The sequence below is a fragment of the Crocuta crocuta genome, unplaced genomic scaffold (assembly GCF_008692635.1).
Source record: "Crocuta crocuta isolate KB4526 unplaced genomic scaffold, BGI_CrCroc_1.0 scaffold59-1, whole genome shotgun sequence".
In the NCBI taxonomy this organism is placed as follows: Eukaryota; Metazoa; Chordata; class Mammalia; order Carnivora; family Hyaenidae; genus Crocuta; species Crocuta crocuta.
Window position 1 is genome coordinate 759697 of NW_027551579.1, and position 17159 is coordinate 776855.

At 39.2% G+C, this 17159-nt stretch overlaps 1 protein-coding gene across 2 annotated transcripts in view; it reads right to left on the minus strand.

Moving 5' to 3' along the window:
• Positions 1 to 17159, minus strand: part of LYST (lysosomal trafficking regulator) — a 163972-nt gene that overhangs the window by 43758 nt on the left and 103055 nt on the right. For both annotated transcript variants that reach the window (XM_077751733.1, XM_077751732.1), the window contains exons 32-39: positions 13535 to 13711; positions 12661 to 12737; positions 12331 to 12519; positions 9772 to 9917; positions 9587 to 9683; positions 8387 to 8448; positions 6453 to 6508; positions 2343 to 2495 (exon numbers count right to left, since the gene is read on the minus strand). In XM_077751733.1, the coding sequence (XP_077607859.1) occupies positions 2343 to 2495; positions 6453 to 6508; positions 8387 to 8448; positions 9587 to 9683; positions 9772 to 9917; positions 12331 to 12519; positions 12661 to 12737; positions 13535 to 13711 (957 nt within the window). The remainder of the gene's footprint in view (positions 1 to 2342; positions 2496 to 6452; positions 6509 to 8386; positions 8449 to 9586; positions 9684 to 9771; positions 9918 to 12330; positions 12520 to 12660; positions 12738 to 13534; positions 13712 to 17159) is intronic.

Sequence of the window (17159 nt, forward strand, 5' to 3'; positions counted from 1 at the left end):
ACACAAGCCAGGCCTTTATTAAAAGCAAATTTGTAAATATCCATCCTAAATGTGTATATACTTGAGGCACAGGAATGAGAGCCACAAATGTGGCTAACCAGAGACAGAACCAAAGTTAGTGAGGAGAACGAAAAAATGTAGCTACGGTTCTCAGATGGGCAAGATGGCGGAGTGCTGAAGAATTTACACCCGGAATCTGTCTCACAACAATGTGAATGTACTGAACACTCCAAATGGTTAACATAGTCATTTTACTTTACATATTTTTTAACAAAATTGAAAAAAAAAAAAGAATAGGTTCAAGGGAAAATAAACAAAAACCCTACAGCTGTAATTTAAATCTGAAGGCTGCCAACTTCTAAAGCTAAGTTGGAAGAAGGGAATTTCTGACAGATTGCGAATCAAGCGCTGCAAGAAAAAGGAAGCATTCATTCATATGACAAATATTTATCAAGCACCTACATACCCATGTGTTCAAGCTGCTGAAGTCACAGCAGCTAATGTTGGATGTTATGAAGTCTTATAGAGAAAAGCAGAACAAAGTAAAGGAGGGTAGGAGTGACAGAGGGGTTGCTATTTTATTAAGAGAGCAGTCAGGGAAGTTCTCTCTGATAAGGAGACATTTGATCATGGAATCTGAAAAAGTGAGTGAGTGAATCATGTGGATTTCAAAGAGGAAAAACATTCCAGGCAGCATTCCAGGGATCAGTAAGTGCAAAGGCCCTGAGGCATCGGTGTGCCTGGTCAAGGGAAATAAAGTCACTGTGGATAGAATGATAGAAAAGAAGGTGAGTTAGATAGCAAGACAGCAGATTACTCAGTGCTTCATTCAGCCATTACAAGGACGTTGGCATTAACCAAGTGATTAACAAGAAGTGACAGGAGGGTTTTGAGCAGGCGGTGGCATGCTCCCACATACCTTAGCCATTGTGTGGAGAATAGCCTGAAAGAAGGGGGGGTATGGAAGCAGGGAGGACGGTTGAGGCCACTGTAATGACTGAGGCAAGATGCTGATGGTGGCTTAGACCAGGATGGTAGGTGGCGGCGTTAAGTGGGCAGATTCTGTACGGCTTTGGTGGGGACAGTCAGCAGGACTGATGGAGTAGGTGTGGGGCATGAAAGAGTAAGAGGAGTCTAGGATAGTCTGAAAATCGTGGGCCTGGGCAATCAGAAAGATTTGAGTTGTTACCTATTGAAATGAAGAAAACTGCAGAGAGATTTTGAGGAGTGGAGATTAGAAGTTTCGTTTTGTATATGCTAAATTTGACGAGACGGGGCTCGTTCAGGGTGGTATGGCCATGGACTGCATACGTTACATCTGAGATGCCGGCCTGACTTCCAGATGGAGTTGCCAAGTAGAAGGTGAAGAGCTTGAGTGCGCATTCCCGGCATTCCCAGGAGATGTTTGGGTGGTTATACAAATTTGAAAGCTGTTACAGTGCAGGCAATATTTAAAGTCGCAAGAGCGGATGGGAAGAGAAGAGGCCTGTGGCATGAGCCCTGACACACTCAGAGAAGTATCTGTAAAGAAGGCCGAGGAGCAATGGCCTTAAGCCAGAAGAGCTGAGGGAAAGTGATGACCCAAAAACCTACGGGGGAGGGTATTTTTTAAGAGAGAGAAAACAATCATCGGTGTCAAATGCTGCATCCTGAAAGCTGGGAGTCAGGAGCCTGCTTTGGACTCTAGGTCTCCTTCTCTCTGCCCTTCTCCCCCTCATTTGTTCTCTCTCTCTCTCTCTCTCTCTCTCTCGCTCGCTCTCAAAAATAAATATTGAAATAAAATTTTTAAAAAATGCTGCTGATAGATCAAGTAAAATGTGGACTAAGAAATATGACCATAGGGTTTAGCGACATGGAGGTCACTCGTAACCCGGATCAGAGAAGTTACAGGCCAGGCAGTGAGACGAAAATCTGACTGGAGCGTTTCAAAGGAGAACTAGAGGCAGTAAGTCCACACAACTGTTTCCAAAAGGTTTCTATAAAGGACAGCAGACAAGCAGTAGCTGGAGGGATGTGGGGGTTCAGAAAGGGTTTGTAAACAACAGAATCTACTCTCAAGTTTAAATTACTCTTCTCTGGCTGTTACCCATTCATTTACTTTTTACAGACACAGTCACTTTGGAGAATACGAGTTTAATACAGTTCTGAAGGACAAAAATAATTCTAATGTAGCCAAGGGTTCACTGTAATTGGGACTAAGAAATAAGGCAATTTTTATTTGCTGTAGAAACAGGGAATCGAAGTTTAAATAAATTAAACCTTCATAAAATCAGTAGGAGTCTAATTGCACTGGTCCCACGATGATTTCAAAGCTGTGTAGCTGTTCATAAGGCCGACTTTACCTTGGTGTTATCAAATGCTAACAGGAGGGTCCTGCCGTTTGTTAAAAAGATTTCTACAGCGTTGTCTCTCAACTGCCACCACCGCTTGTGAACTTCTTTAATTTCTTCGTATGTCCAGGAGAACGATGCTGGCTCCAGCTCTCCCTGAAGGCTCTGAGAAAGGGAAGGAATGAAACTGCTTGCTTTACATGAAATATAAATGATCGTTGCAATTTTAGATTAAAAAAAAATCTCGAAATGAAATAAAATGTCTTCCTTCTGTGGCAAGATGGCAGAGAAGCTTCCCTGAGCNAAATATATCGATTTAATTTTTGTAGGGCAGTTTTGGGTTTGCAGAAAACTGAGCAGAGAGTGTAGAGAGCTCCCCTGTATCTGGCCCACACTCAGAATTTCCCTGTGATTAACATCGCCCATTAGTGTGCTTAGCCTGGTGCTTCTGTAATAACCGCAGAGCCAGTACTCAATACGTTATTCTTAACTACAGTCCACAGTTTGCATTAGGGTTCGGGCTTGGTGCGATGGTCCCATGGGTTCTGACTAATGTTTGCTGCAATGCACCCACCGTTACAGGCTCAAACAGAGGTCCCTTGTGCCCCACCTACTCACCTGCTCCTCCCCACCAAGCTCCTGGCAGTCACTGATCTCTTTACTCTCTCAAGAGTTTTCCCTTCCCAGAACGTCACATGGTTAGAATCATACAATATGTAGTCTTTTCAGACAGACTTCTTTTAAAGCTGAATTTGCAAGAAGTAAGGGAAAGTGAAATCCCCAGGAGCCAAAAATAGCAAGAAATGTGAAAACCACCAGTGAGGCAGAGGTAATACTGTGGCAGGCTGGCTGTGGTGTGTCCACATGCTCACGCACGTACGCACATACCCCAGCTTTAGAAACTGAATGACTCAGGTTAACATCCACTTTAAGAAAGAAGATGAGGCCTTGGAGTTCTCTGGATCAGAGTATGGAAGTGAAGGTACATCAGAAATCTAAAACCATTAAGGGACACTTTCCTGATGACAGACAAACACACGTGCCCATCAATAAAGAGGAATAAGAAGAAGCTTGTCTCTTTTGGCCTGGGGTCTGGGGAATAGAAAACAAGCCTCTCCCTGAAAATTCACAACAGTGGGTCAGCCCTTCCTCACGTGGGTCTGGGTTAAAATGGACCTATGTGCACGGCCTGGGGGCTCCCCAGCTAGGTCACATAGTCCCTATGCCTCTGAACCTTCCAGGAAAGGCAGAGCACTCTCCCGCAAATTCAGCCCCACCGACTAAGCTCATAGATCAGCTCGCACCACATAGCTACGTTCCTCTCCTGTGTGGTCATCAGAAGGAAGGAAGAGGTAAGTGACCACCAGAAGGTTGGATCTCCCCGAAAGCATTTGTCCTAGCCTCCTTCAATAGATCTCTACATTTTAGAATGAAGACCCATACTTTTTTTTTTAAATTTTAAACGTTTACTTATTTATATTTATGAGAAACAATATGAGCGGGGGAGGGGCAGAGAGACAGGGAGACACAGAATCTGAAGCAGACTCCAGCTCTGAGCTGTCAGCACAGAGCCTGACATGGGGCTCGAACTCACGAGCTGTGAGATCACAACCTGAGCCGAAGTCGGCTGCCCAACCAACTGAGCTACCAAGGCAAGGCGCCCCAATAGGTTCCATACTTTTTAAACCTCACTGGGCCCTTCCCAAAGTACAAAATGAAGAAAACTTTTAAAACAAGTTGTCTAAATCTTTTGTAAACTGCAGTTGAATTTGTTACTCAAATTATGTTACTCAATGCTTTTAATAGAAAAATCGTGGTAAAAATTCCTACCAAAGTTTAAAACTAGTTAGGATTTATCTCATTAAATTAATCTGCATCCAAGGTTGGTTTGTTTTCATCAGTTTTCCATTTTGGAAATGGAAATGTTTTCCATGTTGGAACAGGGGCTCAGAGTGAAAGTTAGAAGTCAATTGCAATGAGTACCTCATCCCAGGCTCTTCATCCTTCTAAAACCTTATTTGAAATTTTTGAAATTTGAATTGCTCTGTTGCATGTGTGTTATACTATTGTGCTAGGGCTCAACTGACTTTTACAAGTAGGGGTAGTAGGGGCACTTGGGTGGCTCAGTCGGTTAAGCATCCGACTTCGGCTCAGGTCATGACCTCATGGTCCCTGGGTTCAAGCCCCACGTTGGGCTCTGTGCTGACAGCCAGCTCAGAGCCTGGAGCCTGTTTCAGATTCTGTATCTCCTGCTCTCTCTGACCCTCCCCTACTCACGCTGTCTCTCTCTCTCTCAGAAATAAAAAAAAAATTTTTTTAAAGAACATTGAAACTATCTTCCTAAAAAAAAAAGTGGGGGTAGTAAATAAATTACAAATGAAATTAAACACTTTAATGAATATGTAATATTCTCATCCATAAAACCGAATTCCTTCCTGTGCTTTAACATTTGTTCATTCATTTAGTTCAGCAGATGGTAATTAAGCATCTATGAGCAGGGTGCTCTGCTAAGTCCTCTGCATGAAACACATCCATGTAAGATGAAAAGTGGGGCAAAGGATGCTAGTACAAACATTTACAAGGCAAGACAGTAGGGGCGCCTGGGTGGCTCAGTCAGTTAAGTGCTGACTTCAGCTCAGGTCATGATCTCACGGTTCATGAGTTTGAGCCCCGTGTCAGGCTCTGTGTTGACAGCTTGAAGCCCAGGGCCTGCTTCACATTCTGTGTCTGTCTCTCTGTCCTTCCCCTGCCTGTGCTCTTTCTCTCTCTCAAATATAAATAAATAAACATTAAAGAATGTATTTAAAAAAACAAAATAAAATGCAAGACAGCAAATGTCACATAAAAGAAGGAACAAATGCTACAAAAGCAGAAGAAAGAAGGATCTTTCAAATGATTAAAAAACAAGAGTATTTTTAGGAGAGTTTTACAGGGAGGTCATCTCTTGAATCCAGAAAAATGTTGGCTCATGTATCAACTATTAAATTCCTTGGTTGCTAGAAAGAGACATGTTGAAAAATAATGTGCCCGTACTTTTACTAGCTGGGATAAATGCTGTGCCAACCGCTACATAAATCACACCAAAGCATGCCTACTCAGTTTTGGGGCTGTGTTACATATTTTCATGACTTTTTTCATATTATTTGTTTTATAACAAAATTCTGTTTTAGCTCATTAATTTTTTTTGAAATTAAATATATATTCACTATAAAACCACATGTAATCTTATTTATATCTTTATGAATTCCTGGTTTTAGAAATTTTCTGAAACAAAAAAACCTTATTTCTCTTACTATAGGGATCTCAAAACAGTATTTTAATGGCATACAAGCTCATTCAGATGGATTAAAAGGCCATGCTATACAAAATATGTGAACTGAGAATCATATCTGTAATTTTCTGATTAATTAATCAATATCAGTACTTCCAGTAGAAGTAGAATAAAAATTATGATACTAAGGTATGTGATAATCAGGATCACTTAAGTTATTTGATTATACAACATTTTCCTTTCTTTGTGAAGATAAATGTACCTGATAGTGAATTGGGAGTGGTAAGGAGTAGTTTTTTGTTGCTACTGAGGATAATGATACAAGGAATAAATTAAATACATATATTAAAATAACAAGAGCATTTTTTTTCATTTTTCATTTTATCTTTTTAAATATTTTTTAAAGTTTTTAATTCCAGTTTGTTAACATATACTGTTATATACAGTTTTAGGTGTACAATATAGGAATTCAACTGTCCATCCAGCCCCTGTGCTCATCACAAGTGCATCTTTAATCCCCATCACCTGTTTCATCCATCCCCCCACCCACCTCCCCTCTGGTGACCTTCAGCTTGTTCTCTGTAGTTAAGAGTCTGTTTCTTGGTTTCTCTCTCTCTCTCTCTCTCTCTCTTTCCCCATTGCTTGTCTGTTTTAAAAGGAGTACTTTAGAATTTGACTTTTAATACTAAAGTACCTTTAACAGAAAAAGCTTGGAATTAAGACCAACCTACTCACAGTGACAGTACATGAACTCTCTCTCATAGTTCTACCTGTTCGCTGGTTATAATGAATTTATACATTTTGGGAATTTATCTAGGTTTATATAGGTGCAAACTGAAGACTCTACTCACCGAACTTTCAACTGTATCAGAAGCATTATCTTCCACAAAATACATTCCACATTTACCTATAGAAAGTAATGGGATATGAGCTTAAAACTATATGTGCACTATTATCATTTATGATTACAAATATGACCTCTGGAGTCAATTGGCCTAAATTAAAATCTTGGCACCCAGAAACAGTTCCTGTCACTCAAAAAATTCATTTTTTCATATGTTTATTTATTTTTGAGAGAGAGAGACAGAGCATTAGCACATTAGCAGAGGAGGGGCAGAGAGAGAGGGAGACACAGAATCTGAAGCAGGTTCCAGGCTGTGAGCTAGCTGTCAGCACAGAGCCCGACATGGGGCTCAAACTCATGAACTGTGAGATCATGACCTGAGCTGAAGTCGGATGCTTAACTGACTGAGCTGCCCAGGGGCCCCTCAATAAATATTTTTTACTGGTATCCATGAGATTTTGGGCAAGTTGTTTAACTTCTTTGTGTCTTAATTTCCTTATTTAAAAAAGGGGTGTGGGGTGCTTGGTTGGCTCAGTTAAGCGTCTGACTCTTGATTTTGGCTCATCGGTGGGGAAATGGAGCCCGTGTCAGGCTCTGTGCTGACAGTGCAGAGCCTGCTTGGGATTCTCTCTCTCCCTCTTCCTCTGCCCCTTCCTTGCTCACACTCATGCACACACGCATGCTCTCTCTCTCTCTCTAAAAAAGCACACACACACAAAAAACAAAAAATCTAAAATAATTTTCTAAAAGAGGGATGGAGGGAGAGGACTTTATTTCACAGGGTTCGTGTGGGAATTAAATTAGAATGTATGTAAAATGCTTATAACTAGTGTTTGGCACTCAGTGTTAAAAACATGTTGGCCATTTATTATTAGTACTCTTCTTATATTACTAACATATTAATTTGCTTTACTTTGTCACACATTAACTGAAGACAACTTGTAAACAAGTTTTCTAGCAAAAGAGGAGTCCTTAATTATTTTTATTTAAACACTCAACAGGCAGAATAGACCTTAAAAGATAGCCCCCAGTCTTCTCTGCTTTATAGGCTAGCTGTGTTAACACACGTCCTACATCCAGTATCCAAATGGTAGGAATTTCTCCGGGGCTCCGCACTGTGTGCCGGTCACCCTTGAGCACCTGGCACTGTTGGCTCAGAGAAGGGAACCACTCTGTCCTCATGACCACGGGGCTCAGTTCTCGCAAGCTTGAAGCTCTGCATCTTGAGCCTTGGAGGCTGTAGCTTCAGTCTACGACTGTCAAATTTGAGAGTGCATCAGAACTGCTAGAGGGCTCACCAAAATGCAGACTGCTGGGGTGCCAAAGAAGTGCACCTACTAAGTGCACTTCTAAGAAGTTCCCGTGTGATGTTCATGTTTCTGATCTGGAGACCAGAACAACTGGCCTGTAGCACACAAGTTGGTTCTTTAAGGGAACAGAGACCAAGCGGTACAATTTTACCCCTTCATATCTTGAGGAAAGGATTTCTCACTCGATGTAATTATACAGATATCCATGGATTGGCAATCTTGGCCTTTCCCTCAGAAGCACAATAGGGAAAATAAATTAGGAACTAACTCAAGGTGGATATATTTCTTATGCACAGGTGTATCTGTTAAAACAGGAGGCATGTGAATTTACCAGTAATTTTTCAATTTAAAAATCAAAACTGATATATAGTAAAAGGAATGATTAAATACAACAATGTACACTTATGAAAAAAATCAACTTTATAAAAATTAAAATGCTATTCATGTGCTTTTTAGAAAATAAGATTGCCACTTCCTCACATGTGTGAGTCATATAACGTTAGGGCAAAATTACTGATGTGATGTTAGAGTTTATCTGATTTAATGGCATCCGGCAAGCAATGCTTCAGATTGTCTAAGAATAAAATAAGGCAGGGTGAGTATGTGTAAAACTCTTCAAAATGTGACTTACCGAGTAACAGCTCACCAGCTGTCTCTCTAGATGGTGCAACGCTGATACATCTTCGATTCACTCTGTCAAAACACATCTAAAATTACTATGATTAAATGTTTCGACCAATTTTAGAGAGTATATGGTATAGGCTTTATTTATCTAGTTAGCAATTTCAGCCCAGCACAATGGAGTTTCTAAAGTATGAGATATCTTGTCTAAATCCACATGAAAATACTAGCTCATATTTTAACATTCTAGTAGAGGAGAAAATAAAAGTTTTAGAGAAGGCTCATAATTCTTGTGGTGGGTATGCACACAAACATTGGGTCATGCCTCTGGCATTTCACACACATGAAAGAATCCTAGTATTCTAGGAAAAATGGGATTTAGATGCAGGAAAGTTCTTCTCCTCTTTAGTCAAGGAACTCACTTTCTTTGAGTATCAGGTTTTCATCTACAGAACAGGCAGGGTTATTATTATTATTATCATAATGATAATCCATTGTTAACCTATGCTGACCCACTTAATACTCAACAATACGCTGGTACTTTGGGGGTCATTCCCTTCCTTATGTAACAGATACAGACACGGACACAGGAAGGCTAAGTAACTTGCCCAGGACCAGACAGCTAGTAAGACGAGGAACTAAAGTTTGGACCTTTAGTCACTACATTAGATTGCGTCATGCTCAAATCACCGGTGGCACTACCCACTTCACAGAGACGTCAGGACCAGTCAACTACCAAGATAGGCGCGTGCAGACAAGGGCTAGAGCACAGTGCCTGAAGCCCAGTGAGTTCTTGCCAGTGGGAATGTCTTTTCCTTTTGGATTTTAGCCATTCGACCGGTTCCTCTCGTGAGCCATATTTAGGGCCTTTCCTAAAACCACAACAATTACCTAAAACAAATATTACACAAACACTACAATAAACTATTTTTTTAAATTTAAAAAAATGTATTATTTATTTTTGAGAGACAGGGAGTGAGCAGGGGAGGAGCAGAGAGAGGGAGACAGAGAATCTGAAGCAGGCTCAAGGCTCTGAGCTGTCAGCACAGACCTCAATTGTGGAGCTCAAACCCACAAACTGTGAGATCATGACCTGAGTTGAAGTCGGATGCTTAACCGACTGAGCCACCCAGGCACCCCTACAATGAACTACTGAGGTCTTTTTAACTCCTTCAACAAAAGAGAGAACATCTTACGGATTCACACTTACCTTATAGACTCACTTGCAGCTTTGTCTTTTACAGTTGAGGAGAAAGAAGAGTGAGTTTTATCTTCAAATAGGAAAGAGAGTGGTGGTTTGACCACATCTGTTAAGGAGAAAAGTAGATATCATCTTTATCTGATGGCCACAGTTATGTGCCACATTTGCATGCTGAGTCAAGAAGTCATTAGTACCTTCTGATTTCTGTCGGTCCCGAAGGAGATACTTATTTGGAATAGTTAAGTAACACCTCTGTAAACGTCTCCTCTCTCGATTTGGTCCTTCTGTTGGATCCAGTTGCCAGGAAGTTGGATAGTAGAGGGGGTCATACCAGGCAGCCCTGCAAGGGGAAATAAAAGAATGTTTTCAGGGGCGATCTATAGTACTTAGAGCTTTAAATAAATTCATTACAGAAATTAAATAATCAAAAGTGATCTATTCAGTTAAAAACCCCAACTGCTCATGTAATTAGACTGGGGAATGCATAAACATAGACAAGAGAATAAGATGAAAAGTAAATGTCCTTCTGTCCTGAACCCCTTCCCTGCCTGGAGGCATGCTCTGCCACCAGTTTCTCATTGCTAATAAATTTCTAAAAAGATATACCATGACAACTCTGAATGCTTTAGCAACATGCATGCTTCTGCAGTGCACTGGACTTAATATGGCTAGATAAAGAAAAAATCCATTTCCAAGTTAAGTTTCTATAGTTCCCATTTTGACTACTATCTAATAAATTAATTGGTTCATTTTTGTAGTACAAGCCATATATTTTAGATGTTTAAAAATAAGTTAATATTTTATTTTATTTCAATTTTTGAAAATTGTTCATTTTGAGAGAGAGTGTGCACATGGGTGTGTATGTGAGTGGGGGAGGGGCAGAAAGAGACAGAGAGAGAGAGAGAGAGAGAGAAAGAGAGAGAGAGAGGGAATCCCAAGCAGGCTCCACACTGTCAGTGCAGAGCCCGACGTGGGGCATGATCTCATGAACTGTGAGATCATGACCTGAGCCAAAATCAAGAGTCGGATGCTTAATCAACTGAGCTACCCAGTAACCCCCAAAATAAGTTAATATTTTAAATGAAAGAATGAGAACCATATTGAATATACTTTTAGAAATAGATAAGAGGAAAAAAATCACACTTAATCCCACTACTCTAAACATACCACTTACTGGTAGAAATTATTTTCTTTCATTTTTAAAAATTGCAGTTATAATTATTACATATATACATTTCTCTATCCTTTCTTCTTTCACTGGACATATTTTAATCTTTATTATCACCATGGAAAATGGCTAATTAATGCAGTGAGTGGGTGCATCATAATGTATTTAGCAATTTTACCATTATTATATATTTAAGTTGCTTCCAGTTCATTCACTAGCATTTAAATACTATAGAGATAAAAACCTTTACATTTCCTGTCTTTATATATTTTGAATATTTTCTTTAGTATACAATCACCAAAATAGGATGACTGGAACTGGAAATAAAATGCTTATAGGATTCCTGATATGTGCTGTCAAAGCGTCCAGTGCCAGCAAACCTCTGACCATGGGCTACCATATACATTTCTTCCTGCTATGGGGATTAACGCCTAAAGAAATTTATAACAGAAAAGGCAAAATATGGTTTGTACCATACTTTACAATAATATGGTAATATTTAAAGGTTTTAAAAAATCAAATTAGACTCTGGCCATATGGAATATTTTCCTATCTGTTTATTAATTCTATTTGTCTTATGTAGGAAAGTGAAATCACGTCTTTTGCTCAAACTTTTTGGATTTTACATTTACCTTTAAGTTGGCATAAATTTTTAAAACCATAAAAATATTAACTCTTTGGGGGCACTTGGGTGGCTCTGTCAGTTAAGCGTCTGACTTCAGCTCAGGTCATGATCTCACAGCTTATGGGTTTCGAGCTCCACATCAGGCTGTGGACTGACAGTGCGGAGCCTGCTTGGGATTCTCTCTCTCTCCCTCTCTCTGCCTCTTCTGTGCACTCTCTCTCTCTCAAAATAAACCAAAAAAAAGTTAAAAAATTAACTCTTTGATTTGCTGAAAATAAATTTTCATGTTTTGCTGCTGTTGTTATAGCTGTTAAATACACTAGAAAAAATTAAAACTCAAATCTATTTATTTCTTCCTGGTAGTTTCTTCTATTGTGTTTCAGCTTAAAAAATTATCCACCTGTCACAGTTGATAAACGCCCTATTTTCTTCCACTTTATAAGCTTTGAGTTTAATTCTTTTGTTCATCTGGAATTTCCTTTAGTGTATAATGTTTAGCCCATTTTAGCACCCCCAAGTCATGCTAATCAGTTATCTTAAACCAAATTTAGAAAACACCTTAATTTTCCTCTTTGCATTATCTGTGATGCATCTTTTAAATTTTATAATTAAAGTCTTACCCAGAAAAAGATCTATTTCCCAACTACCCTGTTTTAGTGACTTCTCTATTCTTCTGCAAAGGTTAAAATTTTAAAATAACATCAATATATAGATTTTATTATCTGGAAGAACTAATGCCTCTTTTTCTCATTATTTCCACCCTCCCCCGTGTCCCTAGGAATTAAAAAAAAAAATCTTACAGGATTATATAGAGATTTCATTATTTCACGATGAAATAAATCACAAGTGATTAAACAAAAAATATTTTAACTAATGCAATAATGTTGTGAATCTTTGTTCTGAAATGAAAATAGTGTTTAACATCAATACGTGAAACAAGGACGCACCCACTTTGCTTACCTATCGTGTGTCAGCTGTTGAATAAGCTCCTGCCAGTGTCTGCTGGCACTTAAATCCACTTTGTACATGCCTCTGATGTGCTGGATCACCTTTTTTCTCTCAATTCCTTGGGAGAGAGACACTGCCTGGGTGATATCTGCAGCGATCTTAGATATATCCTTTGATTTTGAATCCAGGCGCTGAAAAAGACTAAACAGACAAGCAAAAGCCCAAGTGGGACGTTAAATAGATATAGAAGCATCACACTTGAAAACTAAAAGTATGTGTGGAATCTAAGTAAGTAAGTATGGATTCAGAAAGGCATGACTTTTAGAACACATAAAGTCCTACCTTTGTTGGTTATTGTTAACTGTTTTCTGCCAGGTGGCTTTATTCACACCTTCTTCAGTTTCATATTTCTTTTGTTCCTAAAAGATGTGGATGATAATATGTAATATAAAACTGACTGTCATCATTTAACACTGACACAAAGGCCAACAAACTAATTTTATTTTATTTTTAATATTTTTAATGTTCATTTTTGAGAAAGCACAAGCGGGGGAGGGGCAGACACACACACACACACACACACACACACACACACACACACACACACACACAATCTGAAGCAGGCTCCAGGCTCTGAGCTCTCAGCACAGAGTCCGACGCAGGGCTCAAACCCATGAACTGCGAGATCATGACCTGAGCTGAAGTCAGATGCCCGACAGATTGAGCCACCCAGGCGCCTCCCAACAAACAAATTTTAAAACCAAGTTAACAAAGGAAAATAATACTGTCCCCAGGAGACCAGAATATTAAAATACAATAGTCGCAAAAATAACGTTATAATTTCCCTCTGTTTCTACACAATTTGGGGCATAGATATTAGGGTAGAAGAGTTAAATGGGCTGCCAGACTTAATGCCCAGGTGCTTGCTTCCTTATTTTGTTTCAAGGCTGATGCCTCAACACACTGGTCCCTATGAAACTCTTTCCTTCACCGAGAGCTACTGATAAGGGATTAGGATGACAATAGGAGGAAACACTCCTTGCAATAGCCTATTTATTCTCTCATGATAAAAAAAAGTGATATAAAAGAAAAAAAAACCTTATCATTTCAATAAAGTTCATCATCAATGATACTTATAATAAAAAATATTTCATTCCTTAATGACATTCAATGGGCTCTCCTAAGAAAAGTGTGTCTTATGATTTCACAGACTCACCTCTTTGATCATTTTGACAAGGTCTGCTTTCGTTGCTGCACCGGGCGGGGTGTACTTATGGCCACACAGGTTTAAGGCATGCATAAGCAATTCTGCGGTGTCTAGTTCTTCTCCAGTCAATTCGTCTTGGTGATTATGTATCAACTCTGACAAATACAAAACTAACTTGGCCCCATGCTTTAAGAAAAAGAAACACTTTTTTAAGTCATAAAGAATTTTTATTTCTTACATTTAAATTGCTTAACAGCGATTAAGTTAAATTATATCACTGTATTTATTTGGTGGGATTGGGTTTGGATAAAGAAGCTGCAAGAGACATTTTGGGGACAATTGAAAAAGTTTGGTTATGCACTGGAAGTGTGATGACATTTGGGTGTAAGCTAATTTTGTTAGGTACGATAATGTTATGGTTATGTAAGAAAATGTCTTTTGAAAAAGATTTCTGTAATTTAAAATACTTCAAAACAGAGATAATGTCAATGTGATAAAACACTAACAATTGTTAAATCTAGGTGATGGCTATATGTTAATACTTACGATACTACTCTATTTTTCTTATGATATTTGAAAATTTACATTGTAAAAGGTAAAAGAAAAAAGAAAGAAAAAGAAAAGACAGAAAGTTAAGAAAAGAAAAACAAGCAAGCAAGTTTTGGGGGAAACTTTTTAAAGGATTTGCTAAAGGAATATAGGAAATAAGCTTGGGATAAAGGAAAATGTTTCTTAGTTCTCAGAAAAAATGAACTGGAAGGGAAACTTTCCTTTTAACCTTCAGGTAAGAGAATTATGCTTTTTTATTCTTTCTCTTTTGACTTCTGCTTGGCAGAACAGAAGTTGGTGAAACTTTCAGAACAAAACCCGTTTTCGGATTAGCTTATAAGTAGTCATTACTCCCTAGGGAGCACGAAAGTGAAAAACTCAAACCAGTGAGACCTCAGCACTCAGTGGTCTGGACATGTCCAGAGAAGGGTTGGTTTAGGCCAGTTTTTTATGAACTGCCCTATAATGAGAATGTTACTTAAGGTAATGACAACTACCTTTTGCAGAGTAAACCTGCACCTATTTTAAGTGGCCTTCCATGCTATGGATCTTACACCTAATTGCTATGTGTACACTATGTATTATTTCAACACTAATTATGCCAAGTGAAACATGCAGAATTTTACTTTTTACAAATCTGCACTGATACAAATACCACTACATATGGCTTTATGACATTTTAAACTGTGAACAGGATTAAATGGCAACAAATGAATTTGAGAACTCTTACATTTTGGGTGATATTTAAATTAACACACTGAATCACATCGTGTCATTTCCCAAAAAGCATAAGATGAACATATGCGATGGTGGAAACAGCAAAGCTCATTTTAATGCAACGTTTTTAATTAGTTGGGAGACAGCTGCTACCTGACCAAAAGAGAAAAGAGAACAGACACTCTGCAAGTAGAAGTCCTGAGGAGTTGGCAAATAAAGAGAAATAGTAAACGGCTAGACTGTTTTTATATGTGTCTTAAAGGAAATGCTCTTGATGTAATCTAAAAACAGTTTAGTCAGTATTCATTGACATTCTCAAATCACCTTGATAAACTATAAAAAATGTTTTCATTCATCCTGAATATCCAAAAAACCACATAATTTTCTTATACACTTAAGGTGTTTCTAGAATCTCATCCTAACACCTGATCAATAATTTACTGATTGTAGTGCCTGGGGCTAGAAAAGGTGTTATTAGGGATGGATGCAAAAAAAGGAAAAGTCTTGTTTTCAGCCCCCCCAAAAAATGATTTAAGGAATTGGCTCTAGTAAACACAAATTTTTAGAAGATAATAAAATGCTAAAATGAGTGAAAATAAAATTTTCAGGGCTGTGCCTAAGAAGGAAGAGTTCTGAATGGACTAAAGGGGTAAGGCTTTGAGGTGGGGCAAGGGAGGCAGGTATATGGAGAAACCGACAGGCGGGTGTAGAGACAGACAAGGAGAGGAAGGAGGGTGCCGTGGCCCGGGCCGAGCGGGCAGCATGCACAGCGCAGCACATCAGTAAGAACACACAGGACGGGCGGAGGCTACAAGAGACAAAGGCGAGTGGATTTTAAAAGAGGAGGAGCTACAGACTGAGGAACTGATCAGACTCAAGTAATAACCATAGAAGAGAGAGGCATTGGGCTTTAAAAATCAAGCAAATTCCAAATGGAATACAGCTCGTAAGCCACTCTCAAAGGCGCAAGAAGGCCCCTATATACTGTTCTGGAGCGATCTCTGTGAGGTATGTTGAAAGGGCAGACGAGTGTGCAGAGTTCACTACCTTCCTTTGTGTTGAGAAGGGGGATGATATGTATGCTGTTTCTGTGTGTGTACATCTCCACAAGAAATGTAAAACACAAATCCAGATGGTCACCTCCAACCAAAGAGAAGGAATGGGGTAAAGGTAAGAGACAAGAGCTACAACCTCCCTGAATGTGTCATGTTTCACTGATTTTTGGAATCAGGTAGACGTTTCACGTAATTAAAAACAAAGTTAAACAAATAAAACCCAATGGAATCCCTAAAAATAGAAAACAACTGGAAAAAAAAAAAAGAACACGACTAGTTTGTTGGTGGTATAATCGAATAGAGAAAATTACCTGAAGCGCGTTTACAAGACCATATTTTCATGGTACACTAGGACAAGAGAACCATGAAAATTTTTTTTTTTTTAATTTTTTGGTTTATTTTTGAGACAGAGAGAGACAGAGCACAAGCAGGGGAGGGGCAGAAAGAGAGGGAGACATAGAATCTGAAGCAGGCTCCGGGCTCTGAGATGTCAGCACAGAGCCCTAGGCAGGGCTTGAACCCACAGACTATGAGATCATGACCTGAGCCCATGTCAGACACTTAGCTGACTGAGCCACCCAGGTGCCCAATGAAGAATTAATCTCTGTTCACTGGGTTCATCTTATTTTGAAAATGTTACATATAAAGAGCAAAAATGATAGAGCAAATAAGTATGCTAATGGTATTAGGAATCATTATTATCAACATTAATAAAAGAAAATACAAATATAAAATTTCAAGAAAATGTGAAATACCAGTATGAACTCATAATTCATTTTTCTTTTTTTTAGAAAAATTTTAATGTTTTATTTATTTCTGAGAGAGACAGGGAGACAAAGAGAGACAGCATGAACAGAGGAGGGTCAGAGAGAGAGGGAGACACAGAATCCAAAACAGGCTCCAGGCTCTGCGCTGGCTGTCAGCACAGAGCCCAATGTGGGGCTCGAACCCACAAACCATGAGATCATGACCTGAGCCGAAGTCAGACGCTTAACCAACTGAGCCAAGCAGGCGCCCCTCATAATTCATTTTTCTTTCTAAAAAGATAGGTATTTCCTAGCTTTGTCCTAGCTGAGAAGAAATGACAACCGAGTAGAAATAAAGTTACCTAGTCCCTGGATTTGAAATTTCTAAAATTTTTTTAATGTTTATTTATTTTTGAGAGAGAGCGAGCGAGCGAGAGAGAGAGAGAGAGAGCATGAGCAGGAGAAAGGCAGAGAAGAGAGGGAGACACAGAAGCTGAAGCAGGCCCCAGGCTCTGAGCTAGCTGTCAGCACAGAGCCCAACGTGGGGCGCAAACCCACGAACTGCGA